At 39.6% G+C, this 22,911-nt stretch overlaps 2 protein-coding genes across 2 annotated transcripts in view; both read right to left on the reverse strand.

Annotated features, from left to right (window-relative positions):
* Window positions 1–6,761: 6,761 nt before the first annotated feature.
* Window positions 6,762–10,344, reverse strand: LOC137962686 (probable receptor-like protein kinase At5g18500). Its single transcript, XM_068809702.1, has 9 exons — window positions 10,049–10,344; window positions 9,405–9,971; window positions 9,266–9,304; window positions 8,769–8,882; window positions 8,335–8,661; window positions 8,129–8,244; window positions 7,632–7,892; window positions 7,185–7,385; window positions 6,762–7,105 (listed from the first exon to the last, which is right to left on the reverse strand). Exons 1-9 carry the CDS (start codon window positions 10,140–10,142, stop codon window positions 7,034–7,036), a joined length of 1,791 nt encoding a protein of 596 aa, XP_068665803.1. The 5' UTR covers window positions 10,143–10,344; the 3' UTR covers window positions 6,762–7,033.
* An 887-nt stretch (window positions 10,345–11,231) lies between these two features.
* The window catches only part of LOC137952271 (AP-4 complex subunit epsilon), a 29,175-nt gene continuing 17,495 nt past the window's right edge, over window positions 11,232–22,911 (reverse strand). Inside the window, exons 10-11 of the mRNA XM_068799389.1 lie at window positions 13,764–13,907; window positions 11,232–12,812 (exon numbers count right to left, since the gene is read on the reverse strand). Of these exons, the coding sequence (XP_068655490.1) occupies window positions 11,727–12,812; window positions 13,764–13,907 (1,230 nt within the window). The 3' untranslated portion in view covers window positions 11,232–11,726. The remainder of the gene's footprint in view (window positions 12,813–13,763; window positions 13,908–22,911) is intronic.

The raw sequence follows: 22,911 nt of genomic DNA on the forward strand, positions 1-22,911 counted from the left end.
CTGAATGGGCATCTGGGTAGGTGTCTTCGCTTTATTCTCGCTTTGGACTTTTCGTAAAGGCCAGAAAGGAAAAAGTTCAGAAATTAGAGACGTTGGAAGCCACCTGGAAGCTGGAACAGTGAGAAGATGTGCCTGTGAAAATGTAAGGTTAATAATGATAATCATGCAGGCCTGCCCTGTGGATTTGGAGCTGTGATTCTGCTGGTCCCTTCAAAAAGCATGGGCTTCCTCCTTTCGATTATTTATTTTGTGTAAGAAACCCAGATAGTGAGATAAAATCGAAGCAACTTGGGCAAGGAAATTATCCAACAAGATGCTCCCATGAAATGTAATTTCACGGGCAGGTAGAGAGGGACAAGCCACCTCTTTCCCTCCCCGTTCCTTTTGCTGGGGCAAGGAAAGGCCTACCACCTCCTTAGGATCCCATGAAGACTATAGTAAAAGAACTAGGTTAATAGAGAAGAAAGCAATGAGTGAGAGAAAGAGAGGACGGGTGGGAGCAGAAGAGGAGAGGGAGTTTGGCTAAGAGAGTGAGCGAGGAGAGAAGGAGGATTTAGTTAAGTAACGTCCTAATCCTCCCCCCTCAATATATTTATAATAATAAAAATATTAATAATTACATCATTATCCTTTATCGTGAGGGGAAAAAATGACAAAAATAAAAAGTAATTTACATCATACCACTACTTTGGACTTACCTTCCAACACTCCTACTCAAGTTGGGGAGAAAAAACATCTTAGCTACCTAGCTTGCTGTATATAGTGGTTTGGATCTTTGATGTGACTGCCATTATAAGTATATTTGCTACCTCTCCATGAGATGTTTCGGCTTGAAATTTCTCTCACCCGTCCTCTCTTTTTAAAATTCAAAAAGAATGGATTTGATCCATAGAAGTTTACTGACTGCATGGGTCGTAGCTTTGTATTCTACTTACACACTAGATCTTGCAACAATATTTGGCTTTTTACTTCTTCATGTAACCAGATTACCTCAAATTGAGGTACAATACTGAGAAGTAGACTTTATGTCATCAGGTGATCCAATCCAATCTGCTTCCGCAAAACCTTTAATGTTGATGTAGTCGTGATTGTTATAGAGAAGTCCCTCCCCTGAGGCTCCTATTAATTACCTCAGTATCCTCTTCAAAGTTTGTCGATGGGTAAGTTATGATTTATGCATATATTGGATAACCTCACTTACTGCATATGGTATATCTAGTCTGGTCATTATGAGGTAAATAAGTTTTTCCACGAGTCTCTGATATTTACTTATATCAATATCTTCACTGGAGCTTGCACATAAATTTGTGTTAGCATCCATAGGAGTATTTATTGGTCAACATCCCATCATCCATATGTCCTCAAGTAAATCAAGTACGTACTTTTTCTGAGATAATATGTCTCATGCTTTGATCGGAAGACCTCAATACCCTAAAAATATTTCAAAAGTCCTAGATCTTTCATTTTGAATTCTTTACATATCTTCTTTTTGGCTTCTTTTATATTGTCTACATCACTGCCAGTTAAGACCATATCATCCATATAAATCGCCAATAATACTCTTCCTTTTAAGGTATTCTTGATAAAGACAGAATGATTTATTGAGCACAGATTGAATCCAAACCGCAACATTGTTTGACTAAATTTGTCAAACCAAGCCTAAGAAGATTGCTTAAGGCCATATAAAGATTTCTTCAATCTGCATATTGATTCCTCTTCAACCACAAAACCAAGTGGATGATGCATATAATTTTTTTCATTAATATCACCATTCAAAAATGTATTATTCACATCCAACTGATAAATTGGCCAAGAGGAATTAGCAATGAGTGATAATAAGATTTTTACTCCATTTAACTTAGCCACTAGGGAGAAAGTTTCCTCATAATCTACTCTATAGCTCAGAGTATACCCTTTTGCAACTAGACGGATCTTGAGACGAGCTACAAAAACATTTGGATTGTACTTGATAGTAAAAATCCATTTATTGCCCACGAGCTTCTTGCCGAGAGGAAGTGGAACCATGGCCTAAGTATGATTCTCATATAACCAACACATAAACACAAGAGATCTAGAGGGAAGGAGAGAGAGAGGGAGATATGGAGGAATTTCAGACAAGAGGAAGAGGTTTGACTACCCTACCCTATGCCTTGAGGTTGTATTTATAGTTATGGTACAATGACTACAATGCCCATAGAGCTACATGTTTTAAAAAAAAAAGACATAAGAGTGAAACAAAAGGTTTTTTTTATTTTTCCTTGCTTTCTTTCTTTCAGGTTTTTTGTTTATGTGTTTCAGAGTGAAACAAAATCATCAAGATCACAGATTCATGCAAAAGTCTCGCATGAATGGCCGGCCCTGTCTCATAGTGAGACGAAGCTCATAAACTCCAAAATGGTTCTTATTTGTGTGTTTGAATCATATGAGGCTCTTGAGATTCCAGTCTCCTTTGATAATGTCAATTGACAGCTTCCTTTTTGTATTCTTCCTTATTCTTTTTATCGCCTAAGGTTGACAAGTGCAAACCAACAGCAGTACGTGACGTCCGAAGACATGCACCAAAAGCAAAGCTTGCTTTCAGAGATGTTTTTCACAGTCCAATTTCTGAATGTTAGACAGAACGATCATGATGGGAGAGTCTAGCTTGAGTGATTACGAAGAAACTTATTTGATTTTCTTTGAGCGTATCTTGAGAAGGAGTAGGAGAGATCTTGGCAGGAATCCAATCCTCATTGACTTCGTCCTTGTTGAAAACTTACGTTAATGTGTAAAAATCTGTTGGTGAAGATGCAAAACCTTAGTTGAGGAAGTTTGGAGCTTCAGCTTTTGAAAAATGAAGAGAGGAGATCAACTAGACTTGACCTTTGCTTGATGACTATATAAATATCCAAAAAAAAATCCTTTCATGAAATCCAAAAAATAGAAAAATTGTAGCAATCTCACAGCAAACATAGATGGCTTTATGAAGTTCACATATGTGAGTGGGAAACAAGGAGTCCTTCAAGCCTGCAGGTTGCTTCTTGTAAACACTTTCTTGGAGCACTCCATTTCAAAGAGCATTATTAGCATCAAACTATTGACTAACCCAATTATAAGAGATAGCATGAGATAAAACAACAAGAATTGTTGTGGGTTTAACCATAGGACCGATCAGTTCACCGTGCAGTCACTATATGAAATTCGAGCTATAATAATGAAACCATCTACCGGCTAATTCAAAATTTTCTACCTGTATTGCTTTTATTAATGAATTTTAAAATTTACTGGTAGAGAACTACGTGTTGGGCCAAGTGGCTTCTCAAGAGGGGGGGTAATTAAAACTTTTAGTGCTTAATGAAAAATCAAATGCAAGCGAAGTAAATATCAAAGACACACCATAAAGGAGGCAAATAATTTTTGTTATCAATATTTCCCTAATGGTAGTCACCACCCAAGAACCCTTGTTTTGGAAAATTCCATTAATAGCTTTATTAGCAAAATTTTATATAAAAGAGATTCTGGCTATTTTTTAAGCCACTTGTATACTCAAATACACGATTAAAAATCTCTCCTTGAGATTAAGTGGCTAGATTCTAAATCTACCAAGCTCTACATCAGCCTTATAAAAAACAAGGAAAATACAAAATAAAGAAAAACTTATACCCTTGAAATATGGTGAAACAACTTTCTCCTTCAAATTTCTAAGTCTCCAACCTTTGATGCACAAGAGGAAAAGTTTTTGGAACTTGAAGCACTATGATGCACATAGAATTTGAGAGAAATAGGAAGTTTTTGCAAGTTTCTAGCTCTTTCCTCTTAAAAGTAGGTTTGTGAAGAATTTCAAATAAAAACATTGGCTGAGAGTTCTCAGATGCCAATAAATGCTCTCATTGCTCTACACTAGACGTTTGGAGGGGTATTTATAAGTTTCCCCTTCAAACTAGCCATTTTTTGACAGTTTAAAAAAGATGCAAAAAGTGTTGATCAATCACTAGAAAGTTATGAATGATCAACCATGTATAACGATTATATTTTTTAGTTCCCTAAGCTTGTTGATCGATCAATCGAATTCTCAACTTATTAGAAATGATGGACACCAATGTAAAACTATATGTTAGTTCTGGAGAAGATGTAGATGTAGGGAAATATCAAAGGCTAGTAGGAAAGTTGATATATCTCATTGTAACTTGACCTTATATCTCATTTGAAGTAAGTGTTGTTAGCTAGTACATGCACTAAGCCTCAAAACTCTCACTTGTGAGCTCTAGAACGGATCCTTTAATACTTAAAAAAGGTTGTTGGACATGGACTCTTATACAAATGCCATGGTCATATTAACATTGAAAGTTTTGCATATTCCACCTTTGACTACTATACTTTAGTTGGAGAAAACTTGGTAACTTGGAAGAGCAAACAGCAGAATGTCATTGCAAGATGCAATGGAGAAACTAAATACAAAGTCATGACACATCCGGTAAGTGAACTGAAATGGATCAAATCACTCCTCATAGAATTGGGATTCAGTAGAGATATTCCAATGAAACTTCATTGTGATAATCAAATAGTCATTCACAGAGCTTCCAATCTAGAATTTCACAAATGGACAAAGCACATTGAGGTTGACTGTTACTTTGTCAGAGAAAAACTACAAGCTAGTATTATAAGCTTCGAGTTTGTTTCATCTCAAGGCCATGTTGATGACATGTTTATAAAGTTAGTTGCTTCATTGACCACACTACATGCTCCAAATTAGGAGTATTTGATGTTTTTGCACCACTAGCTTGAGAGGGAGTGTTAGAAGCAAATGGCATACTTGTAATTAGGCTTATGTTTTAGTCCTTATTTTCAACCTTTGGGATAAAGGGTATTTATGTAATGTTTCATATTTGAATCATTATATAAAAGTTAAAGGGGAGGACTACGGATTTATTCAAAAACCCTAATCCTTCACACCCTCTTTCTCCACTCGAGCACCCTCTCCTTGGATCTCTCCTTCAAGCTCTCTTCTCTTCTTCTGTCTTCATAGTCGACCTTTCTCTTTTTTCTTTCACTCAAAGGTTCTTAAAGTTAAGTTAGTGGAATCCTAAGATTTAACAAAAGTATCTTAAATTATAAGTGCATTGACTTGAAAATAGATGCTTAGAAAATAGGTAAAAAACAACATGCCCTAAACATTGAGCCGATTCAAGGTGCACCCAACCTAGACGAGACTCAAGCTAGGGTAACTTAAACTTGTCATAAAAGCTTGAGTCAACTTGACTTAAGGTGGAGTCTACTCAATCATAACCCAAGAGTCAACATTTTTTTTTTTTTTTGCATAGTCTCGTGTCAACTTGAATGAGTTAACTCGAAACTTCCAATACTTGGAAAATTTGCTCTCAATGTTTCTTTTCCAATTTTAATTCATTTTAATTGTTTCCTCGTTTATGCACATCTTAGGGGTGTCCAGTAAAACTTGGATAAATAAAGTGGAGTTTTAAGTGAATTTTTTTATCTTCACTTAAAAATGACTATTTGACAATCTTGAATGGTCTCTCCCTAGACTTATCTTCTTCACAACTACAATTCTTCTATCTCTTCCTCTAGGATCTTAACTTGGCTTCTTGAGTCTTCAATTTCTTAGCCCAAATTTGTGTCAAGACTACTTAGATATAAGTTGGAAGGAATATATATCTAATAACAATGATAAAATTATTAGTAGCACACTTTCAAGTTACATGTTTTGTTATCATCAAAATAATAATGCCTAATATTATTTGAACCCTTGTGCTAAGAGAGAGGCGTTGAACTATATAATTAAGTTAATTTAGTTTACTTCATTCTCTAGAAAAGTTATTTCCTATAAAAAAATAGATTCTTAGGGTTTAGGATTGTAGGAACATGGATGAAATTTTTAATATTGTTTAAGGTATAAATAGGAGAAAGGGGTATGTAAACCCGAATCTCTCTCATCTCCTTCCTTGTAAATTGCAACATTTAGCATAGTCAACTGGTTGAGGCAACTAGCACAAAGAAATATGGAACCATTTGTGAGGATAGATTTCCTACCCCATTTCGGCCTCGTTCCACATCTTCTGTTTTTTCTATCCTTGCTTCCTAAGCCTATCATGGCCAATGAAAATATCATCTTTTCCACTCTCATTAAGAAAATATTTTTCTTTCTTCCTTTTCATTTAAGATTTTTATGAAAAGATAAGGATATAAGTATCATTTAAAATTTGCAACTGAAACTCTTGTTTTCTTATCTACCTAGGTGAAAGAATAGGATGCGCTCGGAAATTACACTGTTTTAGTCTAAAAGAGCCATGCATCCTTTTGTAATTACTTAGCTTGTTTAGAAAAATTCTCATACAAGAGTTTTAGACAGTGATTATTACTAAGGTTGTGTTTGGAACACAGAAAGTGGAGAAAACAGAAAAAATTAGGTTTATTTTCTCTTTTTGGATGCCTATGGAAAATGAGAGAGAAAATGGAAGAGAAATATAGTTTCTCTTATTTGGATACAAATGAAAAATGAAAAATAAAATAAATTTAGCAATATTTTAATTTTTTTTATGATTAAGATTTTCTCTCAAGTTTCCATTTATTTTCTTTTCTCCCCAAATTCCATCATTTTGTGAGAGAAATTTTATTAACTAAGAGAGAAATGATTCTTTGCTGCCAAATAACAGAAAATAATCATTGCTTTTGTTCTTACCAACATAAGAAAGTAGTTGACATGTAAAAGTGCAAGAGTGGAATCAAATAAAAAGGAAGAGACAAAACTATAATTTGCTCTCACTTATTCAGCATCCTTTGCCAAAGCACAGATATTGTACAGACAAAGCTTGATCAGCTATCAGCAAGAACTCGAGCAGAGCGGCAACTGCAGCTTCTCTCCAAAATTCTCTGTTGAATGCAAAATAGATGAGGAATATATGGAATGCAACTCTATAATACCTGAACTATATTATTACTGTTTGGTATGTAGCCAATTCTAATATCCTGGACATCTTGCACTATCTGTGAGCAGATTTCTGCAAGCTCAGAGGTAGGATTGCAAGTAATTTATATACTAGACTTCAACCATCTCAAGTGACCTTGATGGTGTAGCAACTGAAGTCCATCCGCTCCTCGATTTATTTCCCTGCACAAACAAGCATGAAAATTTGTTACAATCGTCCCCGACATCTTGTAAAAATAACTAAAATGTTAGTTTAATCAACCATGACAGTTGCTGTGTTTTTCCAAGCTTTGTCCATCTCCTCAAAGACCTCTTCAACTGGTGGTCGTCCTTTGCTTGATTTGGAGACACACAGTACTGCAACCTTCAAGATTGACTCAAAATCTTCTAAAACAAATTTGCTGTTGAGCCGTGCATCCTCAAAATCTGATAGTGGGCGTTTTCCAACTGCCACATCCTTTGCCTAGCCAAAGAACAACAAAAATTAGACTTTAGAGTAAATTACATTCAGAAGCTTCAGAGGCCAATGAAAGTGAGACTACAAGAACATCTGCGAACGGAGGTCAATTTTGGGGTAGACTGACAAGACCAGCTTTGTGCATTTCTTAACAAACGCTTGTTCCCACTGTAAGTCCTCAGATACAACAACTTTTTCCTGTACAGCTTCACTAATTTGCACAAAACATGCATTTCAGAAATCTCAACTTACTTTTCTTGTTAAGGAATCTCGAGCATCAATATCTAACTCTATGACTCGCCTTCCTGATAGAATTTGCAGGGCAACGATGCCAAAGCTATACACATCACTAGCACACGTAAGCTTGGCATTGCTCATATACTCAGGATCCATGTAGCCAATTGTTCCTCTCACATCTGTGAACACTTTGCTTTCTTCCATCCCTATCATCCTTGCTAGTCCAAAATCAGAAAGTTTTGGTTCCATGTTGTCAACTAGGAGAATGTTGGTAAGCTGCAAAACCATTTTACAAGAACATGGAATCAGATGCAGGGCTAATTATACTTAACACAGATAAGCTTACATCTATAGCCCCCCTGCAGAAGGAGAAACTGTTCATTTAGCTTTTATGAAAAATACAAGGCCAATGCCCCAACTTGATTCCTCAACCTTTCTGAAATATCAATGCAGTTTTATGTTGACCAAGTAAAATATGTTGTCGATTGATTGTAGAAATAATCTTTACTTGCCTTGATGTCTCTGTGCACAATGCATCCATCTGGATGTGTATGAAGGAATCTCAGAGCAAGAGCACAGTCTCTCAAGATCTTCACTCTCTCCTCCCATGAAAGGACACTATCACTTCCTGAGTACAGATACATATTCATAAACAAGTTAGACGTGTGTAAATAAATAAGACACATGAAATAAGCATAAGCAAAGGACAACAAATTACTTAGAAGATGTTGGGCAAGATTTCCATTTGAACAGAATTCATAGACTAAGAATTTCTCGCCGCCCTCCACACAGCAACCGAAGAGACAAACAAGATTTGGGTGTCGAATCCTTGACAGGCCTTCAACTTCCCTAGTGAAGGAATCAGACATGCTGCTCTTGTATATGTGTTTTATTGCAACAAGCTGCCCACTGGGAAGAGTGCCCCTGTAGACCCTACCAGCACTTCCCGACCCCAAGCACATCCGTTGGTTCCCATGGTTTATAGCGTTCTCAATCTCTGCCTTGGAGAACCGATACAAACCAGACCATGCGGAAATTTCTTTACCTTGTGGATTTCATGACAGGATGATTAAGAGATTAAACGTGTCAGTAATGGAATTCCCATTTCCTAACTAACAATATTAGTAGCATTTTAACAAGCACCATCGGTACCTTCTATGGGTTTGGGGGGATCATCCTTCTTGGTTACATACTTAACAAGCACCACAACTAGGATCAGCCCTGTAGTTGCAATAAGGACTGCCAGCAAGGCCTTTGCAACTGAACCTGGAGTTCAAAATTACTTTTTTGTTCAAGCATAAGCTTCAATATGTTGAATTAAAACATAAAAACTCTCACCATAATGCATATCATGTCATAGGCACTCTCTAAATGATCAAAGTAGAGCAGAAGCAGTTTTAGAAAGCGTGTGGCAACTTTAGAAGTGGGTGGGTAGGATATAGAGACTCACACACACAGATTACAGATTTATAATCCAGGAGAGCTGAAACTTAAACAATGAAGAGATTAACTCCATCTAATCATTTTCAATTGAATAGCTCAGTAAGGTCATTTGTAGTGAAGCTCTTAAATAGAAACAGCCAAACCTATTCCTGACAACCCCATCTTACCAAATGAACAAGTAGCTTGATTTCAACAAGACGACTTACTCTGAATTTTGATATAGCCTTTTTCACTTTGCTCTTGCCCTGCACAGCAATATGTACAAAATTACTAGGCCTTGGACAACCTATACGCAATTGAGCATAGTTTTGTAGAATTTACTGCAAGAACTCTTACTGCACTTACTTTTCATGTCTAGTAGAGGCAGGCACCTGTAGAAATCTTCTACCCAAGAAGCATTTTTAATCTGATCAGCTGCGATCGCGATAACTAGTGAAATGGTACATAATTCTGCCTCGGTCTCGTTAGATGTCACATGGAGCTGATCCAGGAAATAATCTCTGTAAGTCACTATGGAACTAGTGCATCCCTTGCATCGATCAACGAACGAGGGAGTATCAAACTGAGAGCAACTGTCAAGAAGGTCCTTGTAACGCTGAGGGTATCCTACAGTAAAATCTGTTAGTCGGATATCAGTACACTTGCTGCTTCCTTGATAGAGATTGTCGAAACTGCAATCATCGGTAAGGTTAGCATCAGGGCCAGTTAATCTGCAGCTTTTCCATTCCTCACTCTTAAGAAAAAGGTAATCGTTGCTAAGAGCACGCTGAGCGAGTGCCTGTGTATAGGTATTAAGAGCATTTCTGCAACAGGGAGTAGTGTCGATGCTGTCCCACACGATTATCATCTCTGTGTCGCTGATGCACTCACCTATGGGTTTGTTTGGATACCGGTTGTAGCTCAGACTGCAACCTGCATGGAGGGAAGATTATCAGACTCAATGCGACCATTAACAAAGGCCGAAGAGAGATATTTGAGAGGGAAGAAACCTGACGAACTTTGAGCTGAAACCCATGAACACATCACGGCAACGAAGCACAGAAAGAAAGGGAAAGGGAGCTTCCAAAGTGTTATCAACTTCATTTCAAACAAGCACAGTGGTTGATCAACCCATATGTAACAGAAAGGAGAAGATGAGAAGACAATAACTGTTTCTGCTACCTGGTTTCAAATACAGAAAAAGGATTGATGAATTATAGACTGTCAGCCGTTTCTATCGAGAAATCGACTGTCTTTAGCCTTGCAACGTCGTTGGATATTCTTGTTCTTTAAGAACCAAAATGGTTTCTCGAGGTGATTTGTTCATTGCGTCTTCTTTGATATCAACGATCACTCCGAACATCGTTCATTTGAAAAAACCATATAAGAAACCGAGAAGGTGACAGTTTTAACTTTATTATGCTGGATAGTATTTGTATTTTATGAACTTTCTCTTTCTTTTATGCAGTTTCATTCCTGTCTTCGGACTACATTGATTGTCAATTTCAAACGCCCCAAAGGCTGTTATTAGAATTGTACAGTGTTCGGCAATAATTTGTACGAAAAGTCGCAATCTCATGACAGAAAGAAAGAAGAGTTTATCTTGTTTAAGTTAGGTAACATCGTGGAAATTGAGGATTCTGATTTCTGAACTCGATCGCGGAATGCCAGGCATTTACAAATGTTCTACAACCTGTTTTATCCTTGGTCGATAAAAAAGGTATTATCCCTTTCTCCCTTCAAATATGGGTCTTTTCCACATCAAAAAGATTCTTCTGGAGGAAAAGTTTTTTTTTTTTAACTTCCTTATCCTTTCCCCAAGATCGCCGATCTCCTTTTCATCTCCTGGAACATCATCACTCTTTTTTCTTCTGGTTCTGTTCAAAAATCATTTCCCAAGCTTCATCCAAAAACGAGAAAACACCCAATGCAAGCTCTTGATGAATTCAGCTGGTTTCCAAAGTTTGATAGCATCATCAGGCATGGATGGTTTGTTTGCATTGGCCTGCATGTTCTTTGCTCGATATCTCAATTCCCAATTCCCCAGAGCTCTGTAGAAATAAATATGGAAAACCGAAAGCATTTTCAGTTCCTACCGCAGCTTTACGTAACCATATACCACAGCATCGACCACACTAAACTGTGTTTGAAATATGAGTAAAAACCAAACAAGTAAAAAATATTGGAGATCGTCCTTTTAATGGTCTATCAGAATTTATCTACAAAATACTCAAACTGTCACAACGCCAAAACACAGATATGACACGAATCCCTCAAATGTTAACACTATTGTACAAATAGAGAAAAATATTTAGTAAGACATCAAGAAGGCTTATTACAACATCCACCAAATGTGGGGGAAAAACCTCATGGAGACAGATTCTTAAATAGAAGATAAGACGCAGCTACAAGTCCAAGATAACCCTCATCCTAACTGCCTAAACACTGGGTTCATAATAGCACCCATGTATACCACCATTATAAACAGTAATATGCAATATGCACCCCAAATACTGCCTTCTCGTGTCAGGAACTCCTGATTAACGTTTTCCCATGCTTTAAAAGGCCTGCTCTCACTCCCCATCATCAGAATAAACAGTCCACGGAAATGACCCAAACATGAGAAATCACATTAACGTGACAGCTCAATTATTACCGATAGATTTTCAAACCCAATTCTTCCATACTTCACCCAAGCAAATCTCTGAACAGATTCGGGTTTGTACCTGAAGGTGTCACACCCACTTGCCTAGCAACTGCATCCTTTTCCAGTGAATCTTGTGGATTTGGACCCTTCATCATTACAGAATTCCCTCCATGATAAGAACTTTTATTAGTAGCAGCAGATGGTTCAGATTGAACATTAGTCGAATGTAAATCGGTTAAAGACGAATCCAATATGCTTACACTCAGTCCAACTGAAGGTGTGTCAAGGAGCCCCATAAGATCATTGGACTTTGGTTCCACAGCTGCCCTAGGGATATCAGATGATGAGACTTGGGGAGATTCCAACAGTCCTTCCAATTGATGAAAAGGATCTATAGGTGGAGTGCCTGTTGTAGTCGATTCCCCCAAGTCCAGTAAGTCTGGAGGCGGCTGAGGGGCAGATTGCTCAATGGCTTGCTGAGTTGATGCAGGAGATTTTGATCTTTCAGAATTACTACTCCCCTTCGAAGCTTTATGGCTTGACGAATGCCTGCTCTTCTCATTCCTTAACGAGGCACCACCAAATAACGAAGCAGCAAGTCTTTGCTTTTCAGCAGAAACTTCCGTCTGTTGTTTCCTAGAGTCGTGTGATGTATCTCGGGCCTGGAAGCCCACTGTATCTGATCCATTGGAGGGTGTGACCCCATTAGCAGTTCTCTGGGTGCTGGTTGCAGATGAAGATGGTGCAGGAGAGGAATAAGTAGGTCTACCCCACTTCTTTTGAACACCATCAAGTCGAAGCTTCACTCCAGTATCTGCTGGTAGGGAATCAAAGCTAGATGGCACTACAGAAGATTGACGGAATACTTTTGGTTGATGGGATTCTTGGACGCTAATAGGATCTGCTGAAGATGTGAGTACAACAGAGAGATTTTCTGGAACTGAAGGCTTTGGAAGCTCATATGCCTCAAACCTGAGAGCATGGCTAGATGATTCAATCTGAGCAGGATTTCTAAAAGGGCTCATAGCCACCATTCCTGATCGTTCATTTTCAGGGATGTATGGACTTGCTCCTTTCTCTAAGGATTTCTGTACAAAGCCATTGAGGAATGACAAACTTTTACTCACCTGCAGAAAGAAACGTGAAAATTCAGCAGGTTACTTGAATCAAAGCCAGCTAGCCAACATAATCAACACATCATCCGCTAATACCAACATAAAAAAACCGTTCAGCAGATAGAAAAGTTGAGAAGATTATGATGCCCTTATACACAACAAAGTACGGAGAATTAGACATACAAGCAATTTAGTCTTCTGTAAAATTTTGGCAAATTGACTCAGGAAAACAAAATTATGATATGGTGCAGCAGGAGGATTCCATCATTAAGTTAAGTAGCATGGATGAAGCTGACAATATGCTTGCTTAAGTGAGCTTTTACCCGACAATAATCATAGCAAGGTTTCTTCCAGGTTCATGAGGAATTGCATTAACAACCAATTCAGTTTAACACCAATTGTAAGAGGTGCATGAAGTAGAGAACTCACAGGTACTTTTCACAGAAGGCTTGGGAGCAAATCTGTTAACCACAGTAAGGCAGTCAACTAAGAAAACTCTCCCCTTAGTGGTGGAGAATTCAAAATTTGGACTGATTACATAAAATATTGGGTGGTATACATGGTGATAGGAATAGATACAACCTCTTAAGATTTAGCTTTAGTTCGAAACATTGCAACATTTATAGTATCATTGAAACAAATAAGTTTCCACTTTAAAAGCAATCAATATAAGTTAGTTCACCCTCAGTATCAGGTGGAAGAGAGAAACAAAAAGGAAACTTTAAATGAAGGACTAGGATGAATAGCATATAATAAACATAGATATTTTGATTCTGGTCCAAAATGCTACAACAGCTTAAAAAGTCAACAACAGGCTTTCCGAAAATAATTTTGTACACTCTCACAAAACTAAAGCTTACAACAACAACTCTTACTGAGATTGTCCTTTAGGTCATCTTCCATATTTACTCAAGAAAAGACCAGTAAATGTTAAAAACTTTAAAGAAGCAATTGAAGGCTGACCTCAATATCTTCACAACTTGCATCAGAGGGCATGATACTCTCCACAGCATGAGGATCCAAGCCTAAAAGTGCTTGAAGTTCATATGCACGTTGTTGCAAGTCAGTTGAATTAGATGCCAATAGTTCATCAATGAAGGATTGACACTGAGAAAAGTAAAGATTAGCCATTTGCTTGGTAAAAATAACATTACATGTAAAAGGTAGCCACTCAACATATCCCTTGCTACAACTATAAAAATTTGGGTTATCTTAATTACTAGTACACTTCTGCAACATCCAGTACTCTACTTTAAAAATTAGATTAGAGCTCCATAATTTAGACAGAAATAAAAGAAACTAGGAAAAGTCACATTGAATATTCAGAACAAGACAATTGATTGCAGCAGTGGTAAAAATAACATTACATGTAAAAGGTAGCCACTCGACACATACCTTGCCACAACAATAAAAAACTGTGTTTTCTTAATTACTAGTACACTTCTGCAACATCCAGTACTCTACTTCAAAAATTAGATAAGAGCTCCATAATTTAGACAGAAATAAAAGAAACTAGGAAAAGTCACATAGAATATTCAGAAAAAGACAATTGATTGCAGCTGAAAATAAAGAAATAACAAATAAACCTCCACAGAAAATGTATCTAAAAGAACATACTCTATCATTTTGCATGCACAAGCAAGTAAGAAGATACTGAAACTAAATGAGAAATTTAATGTTAAATGCATGAAAGGAAAAGTTCTGTTCAGAACTTCACATAAAACACCGTCTTACAGTATACCATACACAATCACAAGCCATCAGCTTCAAAGTTAAATATTGAAACTTATGCAGAATTGATACAAAAAACTATCAAAAAACTACACAAATTGTGGTTGTATGATATATGCTGCTTTAGAATACATCATCTTCTAGCAAGTAATTCATACTAAATATATTTTTACTAGCACACACCGCGACATCATATTTACTTGAGAAAATATGCTACAAGCATGTAGTCAAATCATCATCTGCAGATCCATGCAAATCAATTGAAAGCTTGAGCATTTCCAATTTTGTCACTACTACAATTAACGGAGACCTCAGATGCAGAGTGGTCATGGCGAATTGTATCCTCACTTTTTCCAAGAAAATGGTTTCCATCTGCTTTTTTTTCCTAGGAAAAGCAGTACTTGACTGGGGAAGGCGTAGGGTAGATAAAAAGAAAAAGAAAAATGTAAAGGGGCAGCTAGAAAGCAAAATAACTAAGAGGGGAAAATCTGTTCACAACAAGACATTGTCAATGAACCCCTTCTCTTGCAAAGGAATCCACAAATGAGTTTGCTGCTCTAGCCGAGCACTTCAAGAGCAAGGTTGAGATATCTTTGGTTTCAGGAGATGATAATCAAACCTCTATCTTTGATTTCAGAAGATGATAATCAAACCTCTACAAGTAAGAAGAGGTTGGCTCTGCCAAAAACAACTTGCTAAGGAATAGTCCCACATGGATTAGTGAGTACAAAAATCTTAAGTTTATTAGCTGGGAAAGAGGTTTCCTAAGTAGGCTGTCATTTTGGGGTGGGCCTTGGACCCCAACTTTACATGGTATCAAAGCAGGTACCCATATGTGGACCTACACCTAAACTATCCACTTGTAGAGCCACAAAAGAGGGCCTACACCTAAAACTATCCACTTGTAGAACCACAAAAGAAGACCTACCCCTAAACTATCCACTTGTAAAGTCACGGGCCTATACCTAAAATTATCTACTTGTAGAGCCACAAAAGAGGGCCTACGCCTAAATTATCCGCTTGTAGAGCCACAAAAAAGGGCCTACATGTGAGGGGGAGTGTTTAAGGAACAGTCCCACATGGATTAGTGAGTACAAAGATCTTGAGTTTATTAGTTGGGAATGAGGTTTCCTAAGTTGGTTAGTCATTTTGAGATGGGCCTTGGACCCAACTTTACACAACTCCTACATCATATCCTCCTAGACAGCAAGAGGGTCCTATCTCAACATAGTTGCATCTCCCTAAATTTCTTTTCACTTCCTCTTTCTACATGACTGGTCATATGAATGAAAAGTTGTTGTTAAGGCTCAAACGTGGACTCACATTAACAGACACAAAGAAGTAGCCATTAACCCAAGGATCAGGGGCACATTTTGTAGTATCTCTAAACCTGTTTTGGCTGGTTAATTATATGAAAGAAAGATTTACTCCAATTGTTAATTTTTACTCCGTAAAATTAGAAACATTAATTTTCCATTTAATTCTTACAAACAAGTCCGTTTTTTCTTTTTTTTTCTCTTTTTTATCAGCTAAAAAAGGAACTTTACTGATGTAACTATTTTAACAATTTTATTTTACACAAAAAAAAAACTCATCAACCTGGAAAGGAATGCCCCTCTCTAAAGCCGGAAGACACGCTTATTAACTCATATATCAATGGCATCCCTACTACTTCTTATTCTTCTTGAATTTCCCCACCAGTGTGGGTCAGAGACTCGGAAATTAATAACAGCATTCCTATGGCAAGGGGAAGGAAATGGTTTCAAACATCCTGTTAAATGGACTGAAGTCTGCAAACACAAAAAGCAGGAAGGTCATGGCATCAAACCAGCCCGAACCATCAACCAGGCGCTCTTGCTAAGTGGTGCTGGAAGGTTAACACTAATAGGGAGGCAATCAGGAGATGCTTTGTTGCTGCAAAATCTAGAATTGATTATCAAAGTTGGTACTGCAAGGTAACGATTTTAAGACTTTCACCCCTGTGGCATGCGCTGGCTAGGAACTTACCGAAGGTCATCTCACCTTTCCATATCCTGATTGGCACTGGACACGCTGCCCAATTGTGGCACAACAACTGGCTTGGTGACAAGGTCTGTAAAATCCAGCATCTGGACCTCTTCCGTCTTGCAAGATACCCTGACTTCATGGTGGCTGATGCAATCTCTTCGGGGGGCAGTAGCTCCCTCAAATGGATCCTGGACTTCAGAAGAGGTCTCACCAATGGTGGGGTGGCTACCTTATCTGTGCTCCTCCATCTTGAGCATCTCTACCTCAAGCATGACTCTTCAGACAGCCTTATCTGGACCCCCGAGCCAGACGAGGACTGTTCTGTTGCTTCCTGTTTCAGGCTTTTCTATCTGGCAATCAAACCAAATTGCAGACAATGCGCCTCTAGCTTGGAATCTCTCCACCCCTACAAAAGCAAAGTTCTTTGTTTGGAGTGCTCTAAGAAGTGTGCAGAAGAGGAACCCATATTGTCAACCCCAACTGTCATCTCTGTGGACTCACTGATGAATCTATTGATCATTGGCTTGTCCACTGCCTTTTGTGGAAAATCTGAAACCTCTTCTTCCAGTTATTGGGTATCAGTTTCTACACCCCCTGCATCCTTCTCTGCGTGGTTGATCAAGTTATGGGTCATGCCTCACCAAAGCTTTGCAGAATTCTTATTGATAGAAGGAACGAAGAATGATAGAATACCAAAATCAATTGTGGATATTTTTCTCTCTTGTTGAATCTGTTTACATGATGAAGTATTTATACATTACAGAGTGTATTCTAGACCCTTCTGGAATACATGGCAGAGAATACAGTATTCTAGACTCTTCTAGGAATACATGACTCGTTGACACCTTCTGGATTCTTCTGGAGGAGCTGCTGAGGTGTGGAAGTCTTCTTACTGCTGATACCCCACGGCGAGCCCAGCAGGCCTGGCAGGACTGTGAGGCTCGATCGGAGTGTGCAAAATCTGGTGATGGACAGGGGCTTGGTGAAGACATCTGCGATCTGATCTGTACCGGAAAGGAAGGAAACTTGAAGAGTCTTGTTATGGACACGATCACGAACAAAATGATAATCAATATCGACATGCTTGGTTCAAGAATGCATCACAGGATTCACAGATAAGTAAGTGGCCCCCAGATTATCACAATAGAGAATGGGTGGCTGAGATAAGTAGATTCCCAATTCAAACAATAAGGATTGGACCCAAACGAGCTCACTCGTAGCATGAACCAAGGCCTTGTATTCAGCCTCCGTGCTGGACCGAGCGATAGTAGTTTGTTTTTTTTAACTCCAACAGATGAGATTTGTGCCATAGAATAAACAATAGCCACTAGTAGATTTTCAGTCGTCGGGGAAGCCTGTCCAGTCGGCATCAGAGAAGGCAGCCAAAACAGGGGCCGGAGAAGAAGTGAGAGTCAGACCATAATCCAAAGTCTGTTTCAAATACCGTAAGATCCGTTTCACGGGTTGCCAATGAGAAAGACAAGGAGCATGCATAAATTGACAGACACGATTGACTGAGAAGGCTAAATCAGGTCGAGTGAAGAGAAGATATTGGAGGCTTCCCACCACACTCCTGTACAGAGAAGGATCTTCCATAGATGAAGAATCAAAAGCAGAAAGTTTAGTGGAGGGAGACATAGGAGTGCCAACAGGATTACAATTAGTCATATTGGTCTTGTGCAGTAAATCAAGGATATATTTTCGTTGGGACAGAAAAATCCCATTCGGAGTTCTGTGACACTCAATATCCAGGAAATAATGAAGATAACCAAGATCTTTGACGGGAAAATCAACACTGAGCAATTGAACAAGTTGAGTAATGGTAAAGCTATCGGAGCCAGTAAGGAGAATGTCATCAACATAAACTAAAAGATACAGGACAATAGACTGATGGCGGTAGATGAATAAAGAAGTGTCAGATTTGGAGATGACAAAGCCAAATTCAAGGAGTTTGCTACTGAGACGAGCATACCACGCATGGGGGGCCTGTTTAAGGCCGTAGAGAGCACGATTGAGCTTGCAGACATAAGTGGGAAATTGAGGGTGAACAAAGCCACTTGGCTGAGACATAAATACCGTTTCATCCAACGTGCCATGAAGAAAAGCATTTTGAATATCTTATTGATGAACCGACCAACTGTTAGAGAGGGCAATGGAAAGAACTAACCTGGTGGTTGTCGGTTTGACAACTGGACTGAAAGTCTCGGAATAGTCCAAACCCTCGAGCTGACTGTAGCCCTTGGCAACAAGTCGTGCTTTTCACCGCTCGACCAAGCCATTTGAGAGGTATTTTGTTTTGAAGATCCAGCGGCAGCCCACAACATGCTGAGAGGGGGAGGGAGGAACTAAGGTCCAGTTATTGTTGGAGAGAAGGGCTTCGAATTCGAGTTGCATCGCACGACGCCATTCCGGGTATTTTGAGGTTTCAGTGACAGAGGAGGGTTCATCAGGAGTGACACGGGATGTGAGGAGGGCTTGAGGGGGTGGCCAAGCAACGGTACCGTCGGTCCGGATTTTGGGAAAATGGAGGTTGGATTTGGATCGGGTTTGCATGGGATGAGGACGGGAAATGGTGGAAGGGGAGATGACGGAAGACTCGGGAAGTACAAGCTCACAAGGGGGAGATGAGGGCAGTGGTAATAGTGGGAAAGGGAGTCTACTGGGTGGGGTCAGAGGCGGAGGGGAAGGTGCAGTGGAACCAGGGGAGGAAGGAGGAGTAATGGGATTGGGGATGGTAGTGGTAGAGGGTTGTAGAGGGAGAGACGAGGAGGGCAAAGGAGTAGTTAATGGAGGAGAGGGGAGGGATGGGGAAGATTGAAAGGGAAAAACAGCTTCATCAAACAGAACATCACGTGAGACATACATACGAGAGGTCGGGATATGATAGCATAAGTAGCCATGATGATTAGGGTTGTAACCAAGAAAGACACAAGGAAGAGACCGATAATCCATTTTATGCCGATTATAAGGACGAAGATTAGGCCAACAGAGACAGCCAAAAGTTTTCAAGAAATTGTAATTGGGCTGACAGTTCCACAATTTTTCAAAGGGAGATTTGTGATCTAACACCAAAGTAGGTAAGCGATTAATTAGGTAGGCAGTAGTAAGGAAGGTATCAGACCAATATTTATGAGGGGCGAAGGAATGGGCAAGAAGAGCAAGACCGGTTTCGACAATGTATCGATGTTTCCTCTCAACAGAACCATTTTGAGAGTGGGCATAAGGACAAGCCAAGCGATGAGAAATTCCAAGAGACTGTAGTACAATATGAAGGGAACGAAATTTGCCACCCCAATCAAATTGGAGGGCACGTATTTTGGTATGAAGTAAATTTTCGACTTGAGACTTGAAGGATAAAAATACATTAACAACATCGGATTTACACTGTAATGGAAAAATCCACGTAAACCGACAGTAATCATCAACAAAAGAGAGATAGTATCGAAAACCACCCCTGGACACAGTGGGGGCAGGACCCCATACATCAGCAAACAAAAGTTGGAGAGGGGCAGTGGTCCAAGACGGAGAGGATGAATACGGTAGTTGATGAAGTTTAGCCTGACAGCAGGAAGAGCACAACCCAGGTTGTGGAGAGCGCTTGACTGGTAAAGAGAGCTTGGAGATGATGTGGTGGACTAATTGCATGGAGGGATGACCCAAACGAGTGTCCATTGGAATGGAGAGACTCTAGATCCAGTATGAGCTTGATAGGAAGAGGCGGCGGGAGGGAAGACATACAGGCCTTGACTAGTAGGACAGCGCAAAAGTGTTTTCTTGGTACGACAATCCTTCACAAAGAAACAAAATGAATGAAATTCAAAAAATACAGAATTATCTTCACAAAATTTTCTAACAGAAATTAAATTCTTAGAAATAGACGGAACATGATAAAGTTGAAGGAGGAGAAGATTGCCAGAAGTGGAAGGAAGAACAGAGCTGCAAACGTGGTGAATAGGGAGAGAATTACCATCACCAACACGAACTTTATCATCGCCTTTATACTCAGTAGGATTGATGGATAAATTGGAAAAATTATGAGTAAAGTGATGAGTCGCGGCCGAGTCAGGATACCAGTTATGGTCAACAGGAGGACTAGAAGCAGGGGAGGGAGGAGCGTGAGAAAAAAGGGCAGAAGTGAGATGGGCGGCTAAGGAAGGAGGTGAGGCCGCCTGATAGGAATGATCAAACCAGTGGTAGCAATGAAGGGCCATATGGCCGGGACGGTGACAAATTTGACAAGGAGGGCGATTTGGGGGAAAAGGGGAAGAAGGGGTTCGACCGCAACCACGCCCACGACTTTGGGAGCCCCCTCTGCCGCGATACCCTTGCCTGTCGAAACCCCTGCCTCTGGTGCTGGGGTTCGACTGGAGAGAGGCAGTGGCGTTCGCCGAAAATTCGGGGGAGGCCGGGAGGAGGGTTTGGTGATGGAGGAGTCAGGATTCGTGGCCGAGGAGGTGGCTGTAGACCTGGGAGGGCGAAAGAGGATCTATACATGTGGTGAGGGAGGCCACGACCGAATCGAAATCGGTTCCGAGACCAGCGAGAAAGTAGGCGATGAAATCCGAGGAGGAGAGGACCTTGCCTGCCGCCGCGAGCGTATCGCGAAGGATTTTAGCTTTTTGATAATAGTCGGTGATGGAATCCGACCCTTTTTTCAGGGTCGTGAGTTGGTATTGCAGCTGCATCACGCGAGCTTGGGATTTGGAGGCGAAGAGGTTTTCGAAGATGAGCCAGATTTCTCTGGAGGTCAAGGCTTCGATGACATGGGCGATGAGTGGCTCAGTGAGGGAAGAAATGAGGACGGACAGAGGGCTTGATCGTGTTGTTTCCAGATGGAATAGGGGGAAGGGTGATCTGTGGGGGTGTCGTCGAGAGGTTTGGGGGCAACGATGGAACCGTCGATGTAACCGAAAGCATTCTGACTGTGGAGGTAAGGCAGGAGTTGAGCCTTCCACAGTAGATAGTTTTCGTGATTGAGTTTGACAGTGAGGAAATGGGAGGGAGATGGGAGGGAGAATGTGAGGAGGTTTGGGGATTCAGCCATAGGTGAAGACGGACGTGAGTCCTTACGCGGCTCTGGATACCGATAGAAGGAACAAAGAATGATAGAATACCAAAATCAATTGTGGATATTTTTCTCTCTTGTTGAATCTGTTTACATGATGAGGTATTTATACATTACAGTGTATTCTAGACCCTTCTGGAATACATGGCAGAGAATACAGTATTCTAGACTCTTCTAGGAATACATGACTCATTGACACCTTCTGGATTCTTCTGGAGGAGCTGCTGAGGTGTGGAAGTCTTCTTACTGCTGATACTTATCAAGGCCTGCACTGTGTTCATTCCCTGGATGATATGGCTTGAGTAAAATCAGTGCCACTTTCAAGGTCACTCCTCTCAGTTGAGGCCCTCTTCTCAACATCGTATTACCAACAGCATCATCTCTTGGGTTTGTACTCTTAAAAGAATTTAAGCACTTTGAGGGTGGTTATGAGAGGCAGAACTGGGAATCGTCCTTTACTGATTAGTCGTGTATCAACTTTTTTGTTTTCTTATGTAATTTCATTATTAAGGTAAGGAAAGAAAACGTTAGTTCCAAATCCAAGAACTGTTCATAAATTCACAGGAAATAATTAATGGTTCCAATTTATTCTGAATTTTGGATTCTGTGCCTAGAAAGATTGATTTTTGAAGCTCGGGATCGAATGTTCCTTATGGTCCAGTTCCGAGACCAGACCAGGAATTCTTGTTGTTTCCCATCTAAGCCATAGCTAATAAGGCTACTAAAGCAGAAGAGAGGGAAGACAGACAAGGAGACAAAAGGGTGCAAGGAGGCCTGTTCATGCCTTTGTCCCTTTGCCCCTTTGTTCCAAGATAGCAAAGCTGCCCCTCTTCCAGAAATATTTTTCCTATCCTATTTTCTCCCCAAATCACCTATTTTTCATGGTGTCAGAGCAGTAAGGACAAGTTTATTTCAATTTTGTAGATCTTCTCTCCATTTTCAGCAATCTCCTTGAAGGTTTTTCCCAAATTTCTGGACTGGTAGGGTAAAAATTCCATTTTTTCCCTTTTTCTGCCTAACTTAGCCTATTGACTGATGATTACTGCTTCTATTTGATTGATCGTTGGGATTTAGAAGTGTTTGATGATCCCAATTTGAGGAAATTTCTCATATCTGCCTACATCATCAACCCAATGCTTGTGTCATCATCCATATAGCCTATGCCATCCTGGTTTCTTGCAATTAGGTCATTCTTTCGTCGATTTATGGTCTTATTTACTGGAATTGATCATTATTGGTTCTAAATTGAATGAATTGGGTGCTGAATTTTTCTAATTGAATTCGGTGTGGGGCCCACTTGATTACGCA

This window comes from Aristolochia californica, unplaced genomic scaffold (genome assembly GCF_029961685.1).
Source record: "Aristolochia californica isolate CCGP_79_NKW_82.1479 unplaced genomic scaffold, dmAriCali1.0.hap1 SCAF_1, whole genome shotgun sequence".
Classification (NCBI taxonomy): Eukaryota; Viridiplantae; Streptophyta; class Magnoliopsida; order Piperales; family Aristolochiaceae; genus Aristolochia; species Aristolochia californica.

What these genes read in the sequence shown, in the direction of transcription:
- LOC137962686 (XM_068809702.1), bottom strand. Translation starts at nt 10,142, where the DNA reads ATGAAGTTGATAACACTTTGGAAGCTCCCTTTCCCTTTCTTTCTGTGC. An exon ending in AGGCTATATCAAAATTCAGA is followed by an intron (nt 8,883 to 9,265) that starts GTAAGTCGTCTT and finishes TTTGAACTCCAG; the next exon opens with GTTCAGTTGCAAAGGCCTTG. An exon ending in GAGATTCCTTAACAAGAAAA is followed by an intron (nt 7,386 to 7,631) that starts GTAAGTTGAGAT and finishes TTCTTTGGCTAG; the next exon opens with GCAAAGGATGTGGCAGTTGG.